General features: G+C 37.1%; 2 protein-coding genes across 2 annotated transcripts in view; both read left to right on the forward strand.

Moving 5' to 3' along the window:
- LOC114533678 overlaps positions 1–14,866 on the forward strand; it is a 38,351-nt gene extending 23,485 nt beyond the window's left edge. The window contains exons 16-40 of the mRNA XM_028555271.1: positions 113–352; positions 491–742; positions 811–1,032; positions 1,483–1,728; positions 1,867–2,118; positions 2,187–2,408; positions 2,857–3,102; positions 3,241–3,492; positions 3,561–3,782; positions 4,667–4,865; positions 5,014–5,150; positions 6,927–7,085; positions 7,162–7,167; positions 7,306–7,557; positions 7,626–7,847; positions 8,218–8,427; positions 9,123–9,350; positions 9,437–9,514; positions 10,427–10,594; positions 10,981–11,024; positions 11,621–11,712; positions 12,094–12,432; positions 12,751–12,878; positions 13,189–13,492; positions 13,932–14,866. Of these exons, the coding sequence (XP_028411072.1) occupies positions 113–352; positions 491–742; positions 811–1,032; positions 1,483–1,728; positions 1,867–2,118; positions 2,187–2,408; positions 2,857–3,102; positions 3,241–3,492; positions 3,561–3,782; positions 4,667–4,865; positions 5,014–5,150; positions 6,927–7,085; positions 7,162–7,167; positions 7,306–7,557; positions 7,626–7,847; positions 8,218–8,427; positions 9,123–9,350; positions 9,437–9,514; positions 10,427–10,594; positions 10,981–11,024; positions 11,621–11,712; positions 12,094–12,432; positions 12,751–12,878; positions 13,189–13,492; positions 13,932–14,100 (4,889 nt within the window). The 3' untranslated portion in view covers positions 14,101–14,866. The remainder of the gene's footprint in view (positions 1–112; positions 353–490; positions 743–810; positions 1,033–1,482; positions 1,729–1,866; positions 2,119–2,186; positions 2,409–2,856; positions 3,103–3,240; positions 3,493–3,560; positions 3,783–4,666; positions 4,866–5,013; positions 5,151–6,926; positions 7,086–7,161; positions 7,168–7,305; positions 7,558–7,625; positions 7,848–8,217; positions 8,428–9,122; positions 9,351–9,436; positions 9,515–10,426; positions 10,595–10,980; positions 11,025–11,620; positions 11,713–12,093; positions 12,433–12,750; positions 12,879–13,188; positions 13,493–13,931) is intronic.
- Positions 14,867–16,451: 1,585 nt separating this feature from the next.
- Positions 16,452–18,292, forward strand: part of LOC114533564 — a 49,901-nt gene continuing 48,060 nt past the window's right edge. Inside the window, exon 1 of the mRNA XM_028555101.1 lies at positions 16,452–16,527. The gene's annotated coding sequence lies outside the window, so the exon portion shown is untranslated. The remainder of the gene's footprint in view (positions 16,528–18,292) is intronic.

Raw genomic sequence — 18,292 nt, forward strand, 5'->3', positions numbered from 1 at the left:
AACAATTTTAAAAACACTCGAAAGCAACGTTCCGTGTGCACATAGCATAAATAACTACTGACTTTGTTTTCCCAAAAACTTAATTTCTATTTCATTAACTCAATAATTTTAGCAAAGCCCCGTATGCATTGTCCTAATGACACAACGTTTCCAACAAACCAAGGAAAAGCTTATGCAATTGTTAATTGGAAGATTCCCACGGCAACAGACAAGGATGGGACAAGTCTCCCTGTTCAAATCTACCCAAGTTACTACAGGAATCTCAGTATTGGGAGCATTCATTCGATTCGCGTCAGTGCGACAGACAAAGATGGAGGATATGTTCAATGCTCTTTCTATATAACAGTCGAAGGTTAGCTCAGTCTATATTTTTAAAATCTACTGGATACTTTGTATATCTCTGACAGCGTCCAGCGTTGTAATAACGGGCACTAAACTTATTCTAAAAATTGTATCCTTAGTAAGTGTCCTCTTGAATATTCATTTATAGATCGTGAACCCCCGTCATTTGGCTCAACCTGTCCGTCCAACATTCAACTATACACAGATAATGACGACAGCATTCGCCTGCCTTCTTCCTTCAAAGAACCAACAGCTACAGATAATGCCAAACCACCTTCTGTTCACAGTTCAGGCTTTCCCTCTGACTCATTCTTTCCTATTGGTACAACAGTGGTCAAATATACTGCAACAGACGATGCTGGATTAACCGCAACTTGTACTTTTAGTGTCACTGTTGTTAGTAAGTAACTTATTTTACATCAACTGAGTCAAAGATGTTTATTCTAAGACGTCTTCAATTTTCTTCAGACGTGTGCAGTGGTGTCACGTGTAATTACGGCGCAAAATGTCTTTTGGACCAAACAACAAAATCTTCGCACCTGTGTGCCTGCAGTACTTCCTGCCCAAAGAATTACGACCCTGTTTGCGGGTCGGACGGTCAGGACTACAACAATGAATGTCTTCTAAATGTCACCGTTTGCACGTCACGAAGAACAATCACGGTCGTGAAAAAAGGAAAATGTGAAAAGGGTATTTTACTTTTTTATTCACATTTTTGAAATGGCAACACAAATTTGCACTGCAATCTACAGGATAGAATGTTGTAACAGCAAATTCAATCATGACGCGTAATTCTCTTTTTCTGAGTCATTCTTAACATCTTGCTAAATGTCTATACGACTGAACAATGATATACACTAAGACTCCCTTCACACAAGAACGTTTTCGAGCATCTTCATTTTAGTTTTCATGTCAAAACTGTTTCAAATACCGCCATATTACAATGAAAGTTAAAGCTAATTAAAAATTTAAGCACATTTCCCCTTGGATCGCGTGTACAAGGCATCAAAAAGGATAAACTAAATAAAAACAATTTTAAAAACACTCGAAAGCAACGTTCCGTGTGCACATAGCATAAATAACTACTGACTTTGTTTTCCCAAAAACTTAATTTCTATTTCATTAACTCAATAATTTTAGCAAAGCCCCGTATGCATTGTCCTAATGACACAACGTTTCCAACAAACCAAGGAAAAGCTTATGCAATTGTTAATTGGAAGATTCCCACGGCAACAGACAAGGATGGGACAAATCTCCCTGTTCAAATCTATCCAAGTTACTACACCCCTCCCGCTAATCTCAGTATTGGGAGGCATTCGATTCGCGTCAGTGCGACAGACAAAGATGGAGAATATGTTCAATGCTCTTTCTATATAACAGTCGAAGGTTAGCTCAGTCTATATTTTTAAAATCTACTGGATACTTTGTATATCTCTGACATTGTCCAGCGTTGTAATAATAGGCACTAAACTTATTTTTAAAATTGTATTCTTTGTAAGTGTCCTCTTGAATATTCATTTATAGATCGTGAACCCCCGTCATTTGGCTCAACTTGCCCGTCCAACATTCAACTATACACAGATAATGACGACAGCATTCGCCTGCCTTCTTCCTTCAAAGAACCAACAGCTACAGATAATGTCAAACCACCTTCTGTTCACAGTTCAGGCTTTCCCTCTGACTCATTCTTTCCTATTGGTACAACAGTGGTCAAATATACTGCAACAGACGATGCTGGATTAACCGCAACTTGTACTTTTAGTGTCACTGTTGTTAGTAAGTAACTTATTTTACATCAACTCAGTCAAAGATGCTTATTCTAAGACGTCTTCAATTTTTTTCAGACGTGTGCAGTGGTGTCACGTGTACTTACGGCGCAAAATGTCTTTTGGACCAAACAACAAAATCTTCACACCTGTGTGCCTGCAGTACTTCCTGCCCGCAGTATTCTGACCCTGTTTGCGGGTCGGACGGTCAGGACTACAACAATGAATGTCTTCTAAATGTCACCGTTTGCACGTCACGTAGAACAATCACGGTCGTGAAAAGAGGAATATGTGAAAAAGGTATTTTACTTTTTTATTCACATTTGGAATGATAACACAAATTTGCACTGCAATCTACAGGATAGAATGTTGCAACAGCAAATTCGATCATGACGCATATTTCTCTTTTCCTGGGTCATTCTTGACATCTTGCTAAATGTCTATAGGACTGAACAATGATATACACTAAGACTCCGTTCACACAAGAACGTTTTCGAGCATCTTCATTCTAGTTTTCATGTCAAAACTGTTTCAAACACCGTCAAATTACAATGAAAGTTAAAACTAATTTACATTTTAAGCACATTTCCCCTTGGATCGCGTGGACAAGGCATCAAAAAGGATAAACCAGATAAAAATATTTTAAAAACACTCGAAAGCAACGTTCCGTGTGCACATGGCATAAATAACTACTGACTTTGTTTTCCTGAAAACTGACGTAATTTTTATTTCAACTCAATACTTTTAGCAAAGCCCCGTATGCATTGTCCAAATGACACAACGTTTCCAACAAACCAAGGAAAAGCTTATGCAATTGTAAATTGGAAAGTTCCCACGGCAACAGACAAGGATGGGACAAGTCTCCCTGTTCAAATCTACCCAAGTTACTACACCCCTCCCGCTAATCTCAGTATTGGGAGGCATTCGATTCGCGTCAGTGCGACAGACAAAGATGGAGAATATGTTCAATGTTCTTTCTATATAACAGTCGAAGGTTTGCTCAGTGTATATTTTTAAAATCTACTGGATACTTTGTATATCTCTGACAGCGTCCAGCGTTGTAATAACGGGCACTAAACTTATTCTAAAAATTGTATTCTTAGTAAGTGTCCTCTTCAATGTTCTTTTATAGATCGTGAACCCCCGTCATTTGGCTCAACTTGTCCGTCCAACATTCAACTATACACAGATAAAGACGACAGCATCCGCCTGCCTTCTTCCTTCAAAGAACCAACAGCTACAGATAATGTCAAACCACCTTCTGTTCACAGTTCAGGCTTTCCCTCTGACTCATTCTTTCCTATTGGTACAACAGTGGTCAAATATACTGCAACAGACGATGCTGGATTAACCGCAACTTGTACTTTTAGTGTCACTGTTGTTAGTAAGTAACTTATTTTACATCAACTCAGTCAAAGATGTTTATTCTAAGGCGTCTTCAATTTTCTTCAGACGTGTGCAGTGGTGTCACGTGTAATTACGGCGCAAAATGTCTTTTGGACCAAACAACAAAATCTTCGCACCTGTGTGCCTGCAGTACTTCCTGCCCAAAGAATTACGACCCTGTTTGCGGGTCGGACGGTCAGGACTACAACAATGAATGTCTTCTAAATGTCACCGTTTGCACGTCACGAAGAACAATCACGGTCGTGAAAAAAGGAAAATGTGAAAAGGGTATTTTACTTTTTTATTCACATTTTTGAAATGGCAACACAAATTTGCACTGCAATCTACAGGATAGAATGTTGCAACAGCAAATTCAATCATGACGCGTAATTCTCTTTTCTGAGTCATTCTTAACATCTTGCTAAATGTCTATACGACTGAACAATGATATACTAAGACTCCCTTCACACAAGAACGTTTTCGAGCATCTTCATTTTAGTTTTCATGTCAAAACTGTTTCAAATACCGCCATATTACAATGAAAGTTAAAGCTAATTAAAAATTTAAGCACATTTCCCCTTGGATCGCGTGTACAAGGCATCAAAAAGGATAAACTAAATAAAAACAATTTTAAAAACACTCGAAAGCAACGTTCCGTGTGCACATAGCATAAATAACTACTGACTTTGTTTTCCCAAAAACTTAATTTCTATTTCATTAACTCAATAATTTTAGCAAAGCCCGTATGCATTGTCTAATGACACACGTTTCCAACAAACCAAGGAAAAGCTTATGCAATTGTTAATTGGAAGATTCCCACGGCAACAGACAAGGATGGGACAAGTCTCCCTGTTCAAATCTACCCAAGTTACTACACCCCTCCGGCTAATCTCAGTATTGGGAGGCATTCGATTCGCGTCAGTGCGACAGACAAAGATGGAGGATATGTTCAATGCTCTTTCTATATAACAGTCGAAGGTTAGCTCAGTCTATATTTTTAAAATCTACTGGATACTTTGTATATCTCTGACAGCGTCCAGCGTTGTAATAACGGGCACTAAACTTATTCTAAAATTGTATCCTTAGTAAGTGTCCTCTTGAATATTCATTATAGATCGTGAACCCCCCGTCATTTGGCTCAACCTGTCCGTCCAACATTCAACTATACACAGATAATGACGACAGCATTCGCCTGCCTTCTTCCTTCAAAGAACCAACAGCTACAGATAATGCCAAACCACCTTCTGTTCACAGTTCAGGCTTTCCCTCTGACTCATTCTTTCCTATTGGTACAACAGTGGTCAAATATACTGCAACAGACGATGCTGGATTAACCGCAACTTGTACTTTTAGTGTCACTGTTGTTAGTAAGTAACTTATTTTACATCAACTGAGTCAAAGATGTTTATTCTAAGACGTCTTCAATTTTCTTCAGACGTGTGCAGTGGTGTCACGTGTAATTACGGCGCAAAATGTCTTTTGGACCAAACAACAAATCTTCGCACCTGTGTGCCTGCAGTACTTCCTGCCCAAAGAATTACGACCCTGTTTGCGGGTCGGACGGTCAGGACTACAACAATGAATGTCTTCTAAATGTCACCGTTTGCACGTCACGAAGAACAATCACGGTCGTGAAAAAAGGAAAATGTGAAAAGGGTATTTTACTTTTTATTCACATTTTGAAATGGCAACACAAATTTGCACTGCAATCTACAGGATAGAATGTTGTAACAGCAAATTCAATCATGACGCGTAATTCTCTTTTCTGAGTCATTCTTAACATCTTGCTAAATGTCTATACGACTGAACAATGATATACACTAAGACTCCCTTCACACAAGAACGTTTTCGAGCATCTTCATTTTAGTTTCATGTCAAAACTGTTTCAAATACCGCCCATTACAATGAAAGTTAAGCTAATTAAAAATTTAAGCACATTTCCCCTTGGATCGCGTGTACAAGGCATCAAAAGGATAAACTAAATAAAAACAATTTAAAAACACTCGAAAGCAACGTTCCGTGTGCACATAGCATAAATAACTACTGACTTTGTTTTCCCAAAAACTTAATTTCTATTTCATTAACTCAATCATTTTAGCAAAGCCCCGTATGCATGTCCTAATGACACAACGTTTCCAACAAACCAAGGAAAAGCTTATGCAATTGTTAATTGGAAGTTCCCACGGCAACAGACAAGGATGGGACAAATCTCCCTGTTCAAATCTATCCAACTACACCCCTCCGCTAATCTCAGTATTGGGAGGCATTCGATTCGCGTCAGTGCGACAGACAAAGATGAAATGTTCAATGCTCTTTCTATATAACAGTCGAAGTTAGCTCAGTTATTTTTTAAAATCTACTGATACTTGTATATCTCTGACATTGTCCAGCGTTGTAAAATAGGCACTAAACTATTTTTAAAATTGTATTCTTGTAAGTGTCCTCTTGAATCATTCATTTAGATCGTGAACCCCCGTCATTTGGCTCAACTTGCCCGTCCAACATCAACTACACAGATAATGACGACAGCATTCGCCTGCCTTCTTCCTTCAAAGAACCAACAGCTACAGATAATGTCAAACCACCTTCTGTTCACAGTCAGGCTTTCCCTCTGACTCATTCTTTCCTATTGGTACAACAGTGGTCAAATATACTGCAACAGACGATGCTGGATTAACCGCAACTTGTACTTTAGTGTCACTGTTGTAAGTAACTTATTTACATCAACTCAGTCAAAGATGCTTATCTAAGACGTCTTCAATTTTTTTCAGACGTGTGCAGTGGTGTCACGTGTACTTACGGCGCAAAATGTCTTTTGGACCAAACAACAAAAATCTTCACACCTGTGTGCCTGCAGTACTTCCTGCCCGCAGTATTCGACCCTGTTTGCGGGTCGGACGGTCAGGACTACAACAATGAATGTCTTCTAAATGTCACCGTTTGCACGTCACGTAGAAACAATCACGGTCGTGAAAAGAGGAATATGTGAAAAAGGTATTTACTTTTTATTCACATTTGAATGATAACACAAATTTGCACTGCAATCTACAGATAGAATTGCAACAGCAAATTCGATCATGACGCATATTTCTCTTTTTTGGTCATTCTTGACATCTTGCTAAATGTCTATAGGACTGAACAATGATATACACTAAGACTCCGTTCACACAAGAACGTTTTCGAGCATCTTCATTCTAGTTTTCATGTCAAAACTGTTTCAAACACCGTCAATTACAATGAAAGTTAAACTAATTTACATTTTAAGCACATTTCCCCTTGGATCGCGTGGACAAGGCATCAAAAAGGATAAACCAGATAAAAATATTTTAAAAACACTCGAAAGCAACGTTCCGTGTGCACATGCATAAATAACTACTGACTTTGTTTTTCCTGAAAACTGACGTAATTTTTATTTCAACTCAATACTTTTAGCAAAGCCCCGTATGCATTGTCCAAATGACACAACGTTTCCAACAAACCAAGGAAAAGCTTATGCAATTGTAAATTGGAAGTTCCCACGGCAACAGACAAGGATGGGACAAGTCTCCCTGTTCAAATCTACCAAGTTACTACACCCTCCCGCTAATCTCAGTATTGGGAGGCATTCGATTCGCGTCAGTGCGACAGACAAAGATGGAGAATATGTTCAATGTTCTCTATATAACAGTCGAAGGTTTGCTCAGTGTATATTTTTAAAATCTACTGGATACTTTGTATACTCTGACAGCGTCCAGCGTTGTAATAACGGGCACTAAACCTTATTGTAAAAATTGTATTCTTAGTAAGTGTCCTCTTCAATGTTCTTTTATAGATCGTGAACCCCCGTCATTTGGCTCAACTTGTCCGTCCAACATTCAACTATACACAGATAAAGACGACAGCATCCGCCTGCCTTCTTCCTTCAAAGAACCAACAGCTACAGATAATATCAAACCACCTTCTGTTCACAGTTCAGGCTTTCCCTTTGACTCATTCTTTCCTATTGGTACAACAGTGGTCAAATATACTGCAACAGACGACGCTGGATTAACCGCAACTTGTACTTTTAGTGTCACTGTTGTTAGTAAGTAACTTATTTTACATCAACTCAGTCAAAGATGTTTATTCTAAGGCGTCTTCAATTTTCTTCAGACGTGTGCAGTGGTGTCACGTGTACTTACGGCGCAAAATGTCTTTTGGACCAAACAACAAAATCTTCGCACCTGTGTGCCTGCAGCACTTCCTGCCCGCAGTATTACGACCCTGTTTGCGGGTCGGACGGTCAGGACTACAACAATGAATGTCTTCTAAATGTCACCGTTTGCACGTCAAAAAGAATAATCACGGTCGTGAAAGAAGGAAAGTGCGAGAAAGGTATTTTACTTTTTTATTTACATTTGTGAAATGGTAAAACAGGTTTGCATGCAGCTCTTCAATCTGCCTGTATAGTTTAATTCACTGGTTTAACTGGATAGAATGGGAACAAGAAATTCATGAATCCGTTTTGAAAGATTGCAATCTACTTAATAGAAATAGAGATCAGTTATTGAAAAGGAATTGATATTGCATTTTACGCAACATTGCTTAATGCGTTTCGCAACGGGGGCTACCTGGCGCGTATTATGAATATACTATTTATTTACTTCACTTGAGAATTACTAACCTTTAAATTCTTACCAGAATAAATTGGGCTTGAATTTCAGAGTTGCGAAAAAAGATCAAGGTATACTATCATCTCTTTCAGGTGAAAGTTGCGACAAGAAGAAGTGTACTCACGGAGCAATTTGCAGAGTAAGAAACGAAAAAGCGGAGTGCTCTTGTGATTTGTCATGCAGTGATACTTTAGATCCTGTTTGTGGTTCTGATGGAAAGAACTATGAAAACAAATGCAAGATGAATGAAACTGCGTGCAATGAAAAGAATATTATTACTATGCTAAAGAGAGGAAAATGTGGTATGTTTATTTGTTTTGTAGTTTACACGAAAGTAATAACCAGACTTTTCAAGGAACGCCGCTAGCACACGAACATCCGTATTTCTCTTTTGTTTAAAAGTTTTAATAAGCTAATTTGAAATCAATTACAGAGTTAATACTCTTTACGGCTGCCGGTATATCGTTCCAGATTTTTTTTAGCTCTATATAAAAAACTACGTTGATCAGCAGCACTTTGATAAAAAGGAGTTTGTAACATGTCTTTGTTTCTAGTGTTACAAATTGCAGGTTTTTCTTTAATTTATCTGTTAAAGATGTTGACGCTATGCCTTTTTTGCATTTAAAATTCACGCGTCTTTGAGTTCCAATATGCAACTCGAGCTTACTGGTAGCCATTTCAATTCCGTAACTAGTCGTGCCGCAAAATTTTGTGCAACTTGTCGATCTTTTTTGAGGTATTTGACCATAACGCTGAGGTCGTAAAGCAAAATGTGAATACAACTTACGCAGATAGTAACACTCCTGTTTGTGGCTCAGATGGACGGACGTACAAAAATAAATGCGAATTACAAAATAAACAATGCAATAAACAAAGAAAGATCAGCGTTACTAAAAGTTAAAAGTTAAAAGTCTTTCAGTAATATACGGACTTAGGATGTGAAAAGCAGAAATATTAATCGATAATGAAATATCGTTAATTTTTTAATACCATACAGGCTGTGATGACCTCAACTTAAGTTCGGAATCTTTCACCCGCTCGAGCACAATGCAATGTCAAGACAAGGATAATTCCGTACAGTGTGAAGTCAAATGTAAAAGTGGATATAATGCAGTTTTCAACGATTTCTTGAAGTTACAATGTTATGAGAAGCAGTGGATAAGAGGAAACAACGCTGGGACATATGTCACACTTGCGGACGTGAATAATCCTCCGACATGCTACAGTAAGTTCTTGAACTAACTGATGTAACTATTAACATACTATAATGTTTCCCTTGTCACAATTGACCAATTTTAAACAACTTTTTAGAATCAACAATCAAAGGGGTTCAATCCCCATACTGTCCTGATGGTTCGATGGCATTGTCATTAGGCAAAGACATTTGTGGTAAATGCTTGTCAAATTTTAATCCTTTTTAACGTAAATCGATTAATGTCAACCTTAATTTACGCCTGGTCTCACTTTGGGCTTATCGCGATGAATAAGATAACGATTAATTGTTATCGCGATAATCGTCAATGGGAACGTGTTTAATTATCGTATTAATTACCAAACCTCGAAAAATCACGTTTGTTTCTAAAAGTTGTGGTATTTTATCGCGAAATTCGCTTTAATGCCTAGTATGACGTCATCTCGAATAATCGCGTTCGTCACATTGGGGATTATCGCGATGACAATTGATCGTTACGTTATCTCTTTTATCGAGATAAGCCCATAGTGAGAACCAGGGGGCGGTTGTTCGAAAGGCGTTTAGCTTACACGGTGGATAAGCCAAATTTTTAAAAATCCTCTCATAAATCTTGTGAATGACGGACCCTTTACAGTTACATTTACCTTGTACTTCCATTAAAAATAATTCTATTCACATCGAAATATTTCAGCTCAGTTGTTAAATTTTGTTTTTCATTTTGAACTTATCCGCCGTTTAATCTATAAACGCTTTTTGAACAACCTGCCCCAGGCTTTCGAGTTCGTTTACACTTGCGATTTATGCTGCGATTTTTTCTGCGATTTTCTCAGTTCTTTTGATAGATGTGAACGAGTAATTAGTTACGGATGCTCTGATGTATAAGAGTTCTTATTTAAACATCAGTAATTAATTCGCTCATTCACATGCATCTCTCGAAAAAAGAAAATAATGCATATAAAATCGCTGCAAAAATTGCAAGTGTAAACGGGCCTTTACATCATGCACATATTAATTCTTTTTCCGACCCAACTGCGATCATTCTGTGTTCCAAATTCATTTCAAGACAATTTTTCCTAAATATGACATAATTATTATCTTCTCTATTCTAGTGAAATGCCCTCGAGGCAGTTACTACGATAAAAGCAAAGTCAATGGGAAGTGTGAACCATGTCCAGTGACTGAGTATCAAGATTCAGCAGGACAAACTTCTTGCAAGAAATGTGGATCCACGAAAACTTCGACTACAACAGGAGCTGAGAATTGTTACTTTGATTATGGTATGTTTTATAGTTTGCAAAGAAGATGCATGTCAGGGTTTTGTTTTAAAGGTTTATTCACAATTTTCCCACAATATGAAAAGTATTTCCCGTTATGACATTAGAAAACATTAAGAGTTATTTTTTTCACACAAGTTTCGCGACTTTCTGAAAACAAGAAAGCTCTCTTCCCTTGCCACACAATGAATAAGTTTTTTTTATTTAAAAAAGTCCGTTTTTCACTAGGCGAATTTAATTGTTCGGTTAACGAAAAAATCGTTTCAAAATTCATTCCGCGCCATCCAATCACATTGCCCGCGGTTATCAGTCTTAATACTCCCAAAATCGCCGAAGTCACGCCTTCCTAGCCTCAAACAGAAGCAGTTAATATTGTTGCTGTTTTTTAGGTAATTCTGTTGTTACAATGGAGTTTGGTGTAAAATTATCAGAAGTATGTAAAAGAAAATATTGCAGAACATTTAAGAACCTTTTGTCACATGCGGTTTCCTCTGAATTATTTCGCAGTTGATTGTAGGACAAATCTATATAACAACACATGTTTGCTTGAGAATGCCGACCTTTGCTTTGATATAGTGACTTTTGTCGATCGATGGTCGATAGGAATGTGGGTTGAACATACATTCTCCAACCTAAATAGGAGAAGATTTCTAACATGTACAATACAGTATATATAATAATTTGTTATATGTTAACTATTACAATTCAGGTGTTAAACATTATTCTATAGAGGCGATCGCCAATTTATATTAGGACTGAAAATGATCAGACTAGTGTTAATGATCCAATAATCATCTATCTGCCTATAGCACACAGTATATCTCAACAAAACTATCGAGCCAATCAAACTTCGTGTTACATCAGACTTTCCGCGTTTGACGTCATTATGAAAAAAGTCTATTATAGCGTGTTTTGATTTCTGAAAGAAAAACGTGGGTTGGGTAAAGTCGTCCTCTATTCAACAAACTAGGTTTAATTAGGTTTAATTAGGTTTAATTAGGTTCTTTTAATTATGTTTAATCTATTCAGGTTTCAAAAGATAAGATTCGCAGTATTATCGCTAAGGCCCTGACGAAGGTTTGCAAAACTGTATCATGTTCTTACGAACAAACGACGAAAAGGTATTTGTACATGCGCATTACAAACAATAAGTCGTTATTAGCCAGATTGTCCAGCCTGTCTTTGCTCGATTTGGTCTTTGTCCAGTTATTTGGTTATATGAGAAGTTCTGACTGAAACAGTCGATGGACAAAAAATAGTGCGAAAATTACAGTTCCGCATATTTTTTTTAATTCTGGATTTAAATCTCGAAAACTTAACCGTGTCAAACAATATTTGCCAAACATGACATGTTTTATTTGCTTTGGTTAATTTGGTAGTGTGACTTCAACTATATTTTCATTCAACATTATCCACGGGCTCAAACGAGCCTCAAGCAACAGTCCTCGGCTCGGCGGTCATTGCACAATAGTAACTAAAATAATTAATTCATTCTTTTGCAGACGAAAAAAACGTGAGAGTGAAGCGTACGAATTTAAAGCTGAACATGTTATTGTTGTGAATATGAAAGAAAAAGACCAGAAGACAGAAGTCGAATTTTTGCTTCTTGATCCAAAACCAGGCTCACATCTACCTGAAGCTTTCACGACCCAAAATCTCAAAACTTTGACAAAAGAAATACCAGAAAAAGATCTCGTATATCCAGTCAGTGATAACGAAGCCTCTACTCAAGAGAATTCGACCTCAAAAACCCCAATAATAGCTGGTTCTATTGGCGCTTTTATTGCAGTGATTTTTCTTGTATTTTCTATGTGGATGTATAGACGTCACAAGAATAAGAGGTGATTATGTTCTCTCGCCAAATTAAGCCAGGCGCACACGACGCGATTTTGTCGTACAATTCATTCGGCCGATTTTAATCAGCAATTAAATATCAACTGTTTTGTTATTATTCCGATTGCAGTCTACCCCCTGCCGACTAAAATCGCTTAAAATATCATCGTACACGCAAGGATTTCGTCGATCGTGCGCGCGGTGCGCCTGGCTTAAAAAGATAATTGAAGGCGCCGGTATAGGACAATTTTCCCGTTGATGCTAAAACGACATTTCTCCTCTCAGATCCACCCATACCCACTAAAACTCATTCAATCTTTTTCCAGCCGGATTCCCCCCGGACAGTTTGATCAAGGAAGAACGCCGATCAGTCGGTCACCAGAACAACATGTGTCAGACCACATCTATGAAACCCCTCATGACTTTCAAATGAACATTCTTCAGCCAGGCCAAGGTAAGTGTAGCGTTTTCCATGATGATTCGTTTTTAGAGGTTTATATTACATGTTTACGAATAACAATTGCTTTAAATATTGCCCTATAAACCACAAGTCATATTCATATAAATATTCTAAATTGCATATCTCCTCTCTAACTTGTTAAACCATTCGTCTGGGGCAACGGGGAGTGAGATTGCACGCCCTCCTTGGAAATCAGCTTATAGCGTGTCTAAATAAAGTTTTATCTTATCTTCTTTCCAACACTGAGTTCATGTAGCTAGTTTCAGGCTTAAAACTAACAACTAAAACTGTAACTGCACTACAGAGAATTTGTCAGGATTGTATGGTAGAAACCAAGTCATATCTTCACCATTCTACGAAAGTTCTCCAGTACACCAGCCCACTAGCGAGAATGCGTCTTGTCATGTCTACGAACTCCCGGATACTGACCTGGATGATGGATTGTACGTGTCCAAGGATGCAGTGGTTAATCTGAACACCCAAAAGCAAGTAGTTGGGGTCACACCCAAGACGGTAGGGAACTGGAATCGAAGGTCACGACCTAACGACTACCAGATTCCTGAAATACACTCATTTCAACGCACCCCGGATCCCCGGTATCTGTTGAGGTGAGTCAATGTTTTTAACATTTTGGTTATAGCAGTAAGTCTGGTAAATGTTGTGATATTTTAGCATCAAATGTCGTATAACAATTGCCTAAAATAGACAAAAACACTTCTCGACGTTTCGACGTTTGGTCAAACGACGACTCTCGTAACAACTTTAGGCATTTTTTATTCCACATTTGATACTAAGTTGTTTGAAGACGCTGCCAGCCTGCTCCCTATTGGAACGATCAATCCATATGTTCAATCTTTTGATCGCAGTTTTACCTCATCGTAGAAGATTAGCCGTTATCTCAGACATTCTTTTCCAAATCTATTTCTTCCCTTCCATTATTTGAATTATCCATTGTTCCGCCCCATTGTTTGTCAATAGCTGATGATCCTTAATTTATAACTACATTTTAATATAGATATTTAAAGTAAAATTTGTAAATTCTCTTAGCTTCGATCAGCCTCCTCCAAATTCACATTATGTTGTTTCAAATGAAACACCGCCCTTCGTTTTACCAAACGCCCCTCGGAGATCGAATAGGGGCCCTCCCGTTGACCACCAAGGACGCTTCGTGTACCAAAGGGTTGGTGACGCCACGAGAGGACAAACTGAAACCTAGGAAGGTCATATGACGCATTCCTCCGATCTGGTTGGATATTCAGTAACGTTGATTTTCAATAAAAACCATTCGTATATATTTCAGTCATTTTTTTACATAAAATTCTAGCACATACAATGTATCGTACATTAGCGCCTTGTATTCTTTTAACCTTAAAGAAGACTTTTTAGGAAATAAACAGGAGCAGAAACAATGTAATCTGCCACTAGAAACATTAGGACCATTTATACCAGGAAAAAAAGGCGGCGTCTTAGATAAGACGCGTCCTGTATTTAAGTCGCGACTTAGATAAGAACAGGGATTTTACTTGTTCTTATTCAGATGCGTCTTAATTAAATTTTAAAAAAACAACGCATGCGTGAACACGGGCGAAAAAGTCAGAAATCAAAATGGTGGAAAAAACAAGCAAAGCTGACACCATATAGAAGAGATATGTGAAGTGGCAACAACATTAAATACGGAATTAGGACGCGAAATATTTATACCAGCTTGCGTCTTATTTAAGTCGCGTCTTAAATAAGTCGCGACTTATTTTGCCTAGTATATAAATAGCCCTATTGTTCCTATGATATGTAAACATGAATTTATGAATGTACACCTTCGCGATCTATAGCTACGACTCTGAACACTCCTCATATTCGTTTAACTGCATCACGATAATGAATAAGAAATGCAACCGTTAGCATTCACAGTTTTGCTGCATTTTGGTAAACTTGGTCTCCATAATATTTTATAAATGATTAATCTATGACATTCAGTTTCTTAAGTGGTCATCAGTTATATAATAAATTTTTTTTTTGAACTTTTGACATTAACAAACGTATCGTAAATTTCGTTGTCGTAGTTTGTACGTTGTCGTTGTCGTTGTCGATGTTTAATAATTGATGTTGTTATTGTTGTCGCTGTTCAATAACATTTCTCTCTGCACAGGTAAAGAATACCTTTCTACCTTAAAACTATACTATTTATAAATACAATATTTTTAAATCTTTAATACTTCCCATTGGGTAGCCTTACCAAACGCTAGTTGCACTACCCTGGCTAATATCAGCCACAGTCCGTTATTAACCACCGCCCCTTACCATATAAGACCAAGATAATTCAGGACATGCATTTACGAATTACGAAAAGCTTTAAGATTTAAGATAAAAGTTTAAAGTAAATACTTAAACAAGTCCAGACGAATCAATTTGCCTACTGATGTTGGCACGGGATAATTCCCTATTGTTGCATGGAATACGATCTAAAACCCTTACATACAATATATTTTTCTAGAATTTTAAACTAGTAAAGTTAGTGAAACGGAAAATATTCAAGAAGCCGTTTCGACAAACTCTTTATTTTAAACGTGAGTATATATCTGCATGTTTCGCTTGAAGGAACAAGCGTTTCAAAGAATGAAATGAGATGTTAAACATCCATTGTAAAATACAGCACAACTGAGTCTGTATGAGAACAATCGCAAATTGCGGCATGAAAACAAGTGAAAAACGCCTTACCCGACATATGAGTTTAAATATAGCATGAAGTAGTTCTGAAGTTAGATTATTCATGCTTGTGCATGCCCCTATCATTGAAAGCATGATTGTTCAACGAGATAAACAATTTAGACGTAATTTGTAATTTAAATTTGTATTCTTTATATAGACATTTTAATTGCATTTAAGTGGCCTTTTATAACTGAACGTCTGAATTGCATATTACCGACCACATGCAGTTCTTGATATTTGAAACTGAAGTTCTAAGCGAATTCTAAGCCCTAATGTCTACCCTCGAAAATTTACTGGAATAAACACCTCTGAGTATAACACTGATTTACATATATTATATTCCCAAAACAAAAAAGCAAATCAAGCGTTGCTGCAATTGTTTCAACAAATAATAACTCCTCCCCTTGCAACTTTATTTCTCTCAATCTGATGCCAAAGAAAAACGTAATTCCTTCCCGTAATTCCTTCTCGTGTATTAGGATTTAGGAATGACAAGCATTAAAACGCAGCAATGTATATCTCTGCAAAAACATTTAACAATTATGCGTTTCATACCACCGAGATAGAAAAAAAACATGCATGCAATCACGAAATTTTAAAAGTATGCATATCCAAAATTTCAAAAAATGTGAGTTGGGTTATTTCTAAAAGGTTTGTATTTCAAATGAGTTCACCGTAGCGCTAAGAATTATGACACTATAAACACTTCACATACGGCATATGTCGGCATAATGTTATCCATGCAAGTAAAAATTTCTGAGCGATAAATCGCGGCATGAATTTTTTGCGGGGGTTACATATGATTGCACACTACGGCTTGAATTATTATTAATACTATAATAACCACTAAATGCTTTTTAGTTGCGAGTCAGATCAGAGGCTGCATCACGTTCTTGTATACCTTGCTCAAAGTGTTTTCTATTCCATACGAAAAAAGGTAAGAGTACTAGCTTTTTATGTATATTATCTTAAACTCCTTTCGTATCATAAACATATGTTGTTTACCAGAAAAAGAACATCCTTATATGCAAGTGGTGCTATTCATTGCTAATCGCACATAAGCATATATCACTGCTTGATTTTCTAGTTTTTAAAAATAACCCGCTTTGGAATCCTGGAATTCATACAACTGTTATTCTGGCTATATCCTACTGTGTGTTGTAAAAGTTTATTTATTGTAGTTTCAACATTCAGTTTGATTCCCAATGCACCCAAAGCAGTACCTTAGTCCGAAGGCGAAGCCGAAGGCGATAATTTTAATGGTCCTATTTTATATCCGCTAAGTTATGTACACCTAATTGAGTACGAAAAACGTTTATTTTTCCTGATAAATCCTCAACAGCGTTTTTATACGTGAAGTTCGATGAACAAAATGGCTATAATATTATAGTGTGCAGCAACTAAAGTTTCTGCCTTCCCTCACGGCTAGTGTGAGACGGTCGGCTGTGTTCCTAGGAAACTTGAGCAAAGAAAATGTAGCTCGTCCGCCTGGGTATGAGGCCTTTACATGTAGAACGTGTTTTAATAAGAATCATCTGCGCATGATTTCGTTCAACTTCATCGGATGCACGGATTAATTCAAACTGATATAGCGTGTTATAAGTCATCTTTTCTCAGGCCAGCGTGTTCCGCACACGCTTGGGTTTCCTTCTTTCCGACTTCCCGTTTAGATAAAACGAACAAATATTAAACTGGCAGACCTTATAAGGACTGCACAGCCACTGTTTCTCCATTTTCTGCTTTTTTTTTGACAGTATTCATTATAGGACTTTATTATTACCTCCTCTTTCTATGTAAATTTTTGCAATATCACCAGCTCCCATGGGGATTTTTTAATTAGTTTTAGGTCTCTAAATTTGTGCGAAATTGGAGAGAGAAAGTACAGTAAATTATTCTACTTTTAGCTAGAAATCTTAACTGAGAAATTCTTTCTCATATCTAGTGTCTAAAGTATTTCCCGCTAAAGAGAAACAATCATTTGCACTGACGTATTGTACAAGTCAAACAATTCAATTGCTGACGACAACACAGACACACAATACCATGTTGCGTGCCAACGTATTGTCGCGATTTAATAAACATATTAAGACCGAACTCATAAACGAAAGTCTAGATAGATCAGATAGCAAACTGTCTTAGTTCTTTTTTAATTTACTATATATATATACTGATGAACCGAAGTAATATAATCTCTTCATTTTAGGCTTAGATTTTTTCCAAGCTTTCTAGCTCTTTCTGTCGACTGTTTGTTAAATTCGATTTTTTTTCCATTAATCAAACAAAACTTGACAATTTTTATATATATATATAAATTATCTTTCAGTAATTATTGGGTGTGCGGCTAACATATTTATGACGTCATGGCAGTGTGAAAGATCACGTATAGTTCTTAGGCAGTTCTTATTACCGTCTAATATAAGTACCAAAGCACTACACAACTTCTCAGCTAATTTTTCAGTCGAGATATGAATTATGAGTAGATTCTGAACCTAGTTTACCATTGATAATATTAATAGCATTATCTATATAGTGGTGCGTGCATGACTTGTGCTATATTCATGATTGTTTTCTAACGCAAATAGTTTTCGTCCGATTATCTACTTGCAATTATATTCAGCTAATATAATGATCAATAATCATCTGACTTTTTAAAGTCGCTTTTATGCCTTTTTTAATATTCGCACAGTTTGTCAGCTTTGTTA

This window comes from Dendronephthya gigantea, unplaced genomic scaffold (assembly GCF_004324835.1).
Source record: "Dendronephthya gigantea isolate DGI-Jeju-01 unplaced genomic scaffold, DenGig_1.0 000093F, whole genome shotgun sequence".
Classification (NCBI taxonomy): Eukaryota; Metazoa; Cnidaria; class Anthozoa; order Malacalcyonacea; family Nephtheidae; genus Dendronephthya; species Dendronephthya gigantea.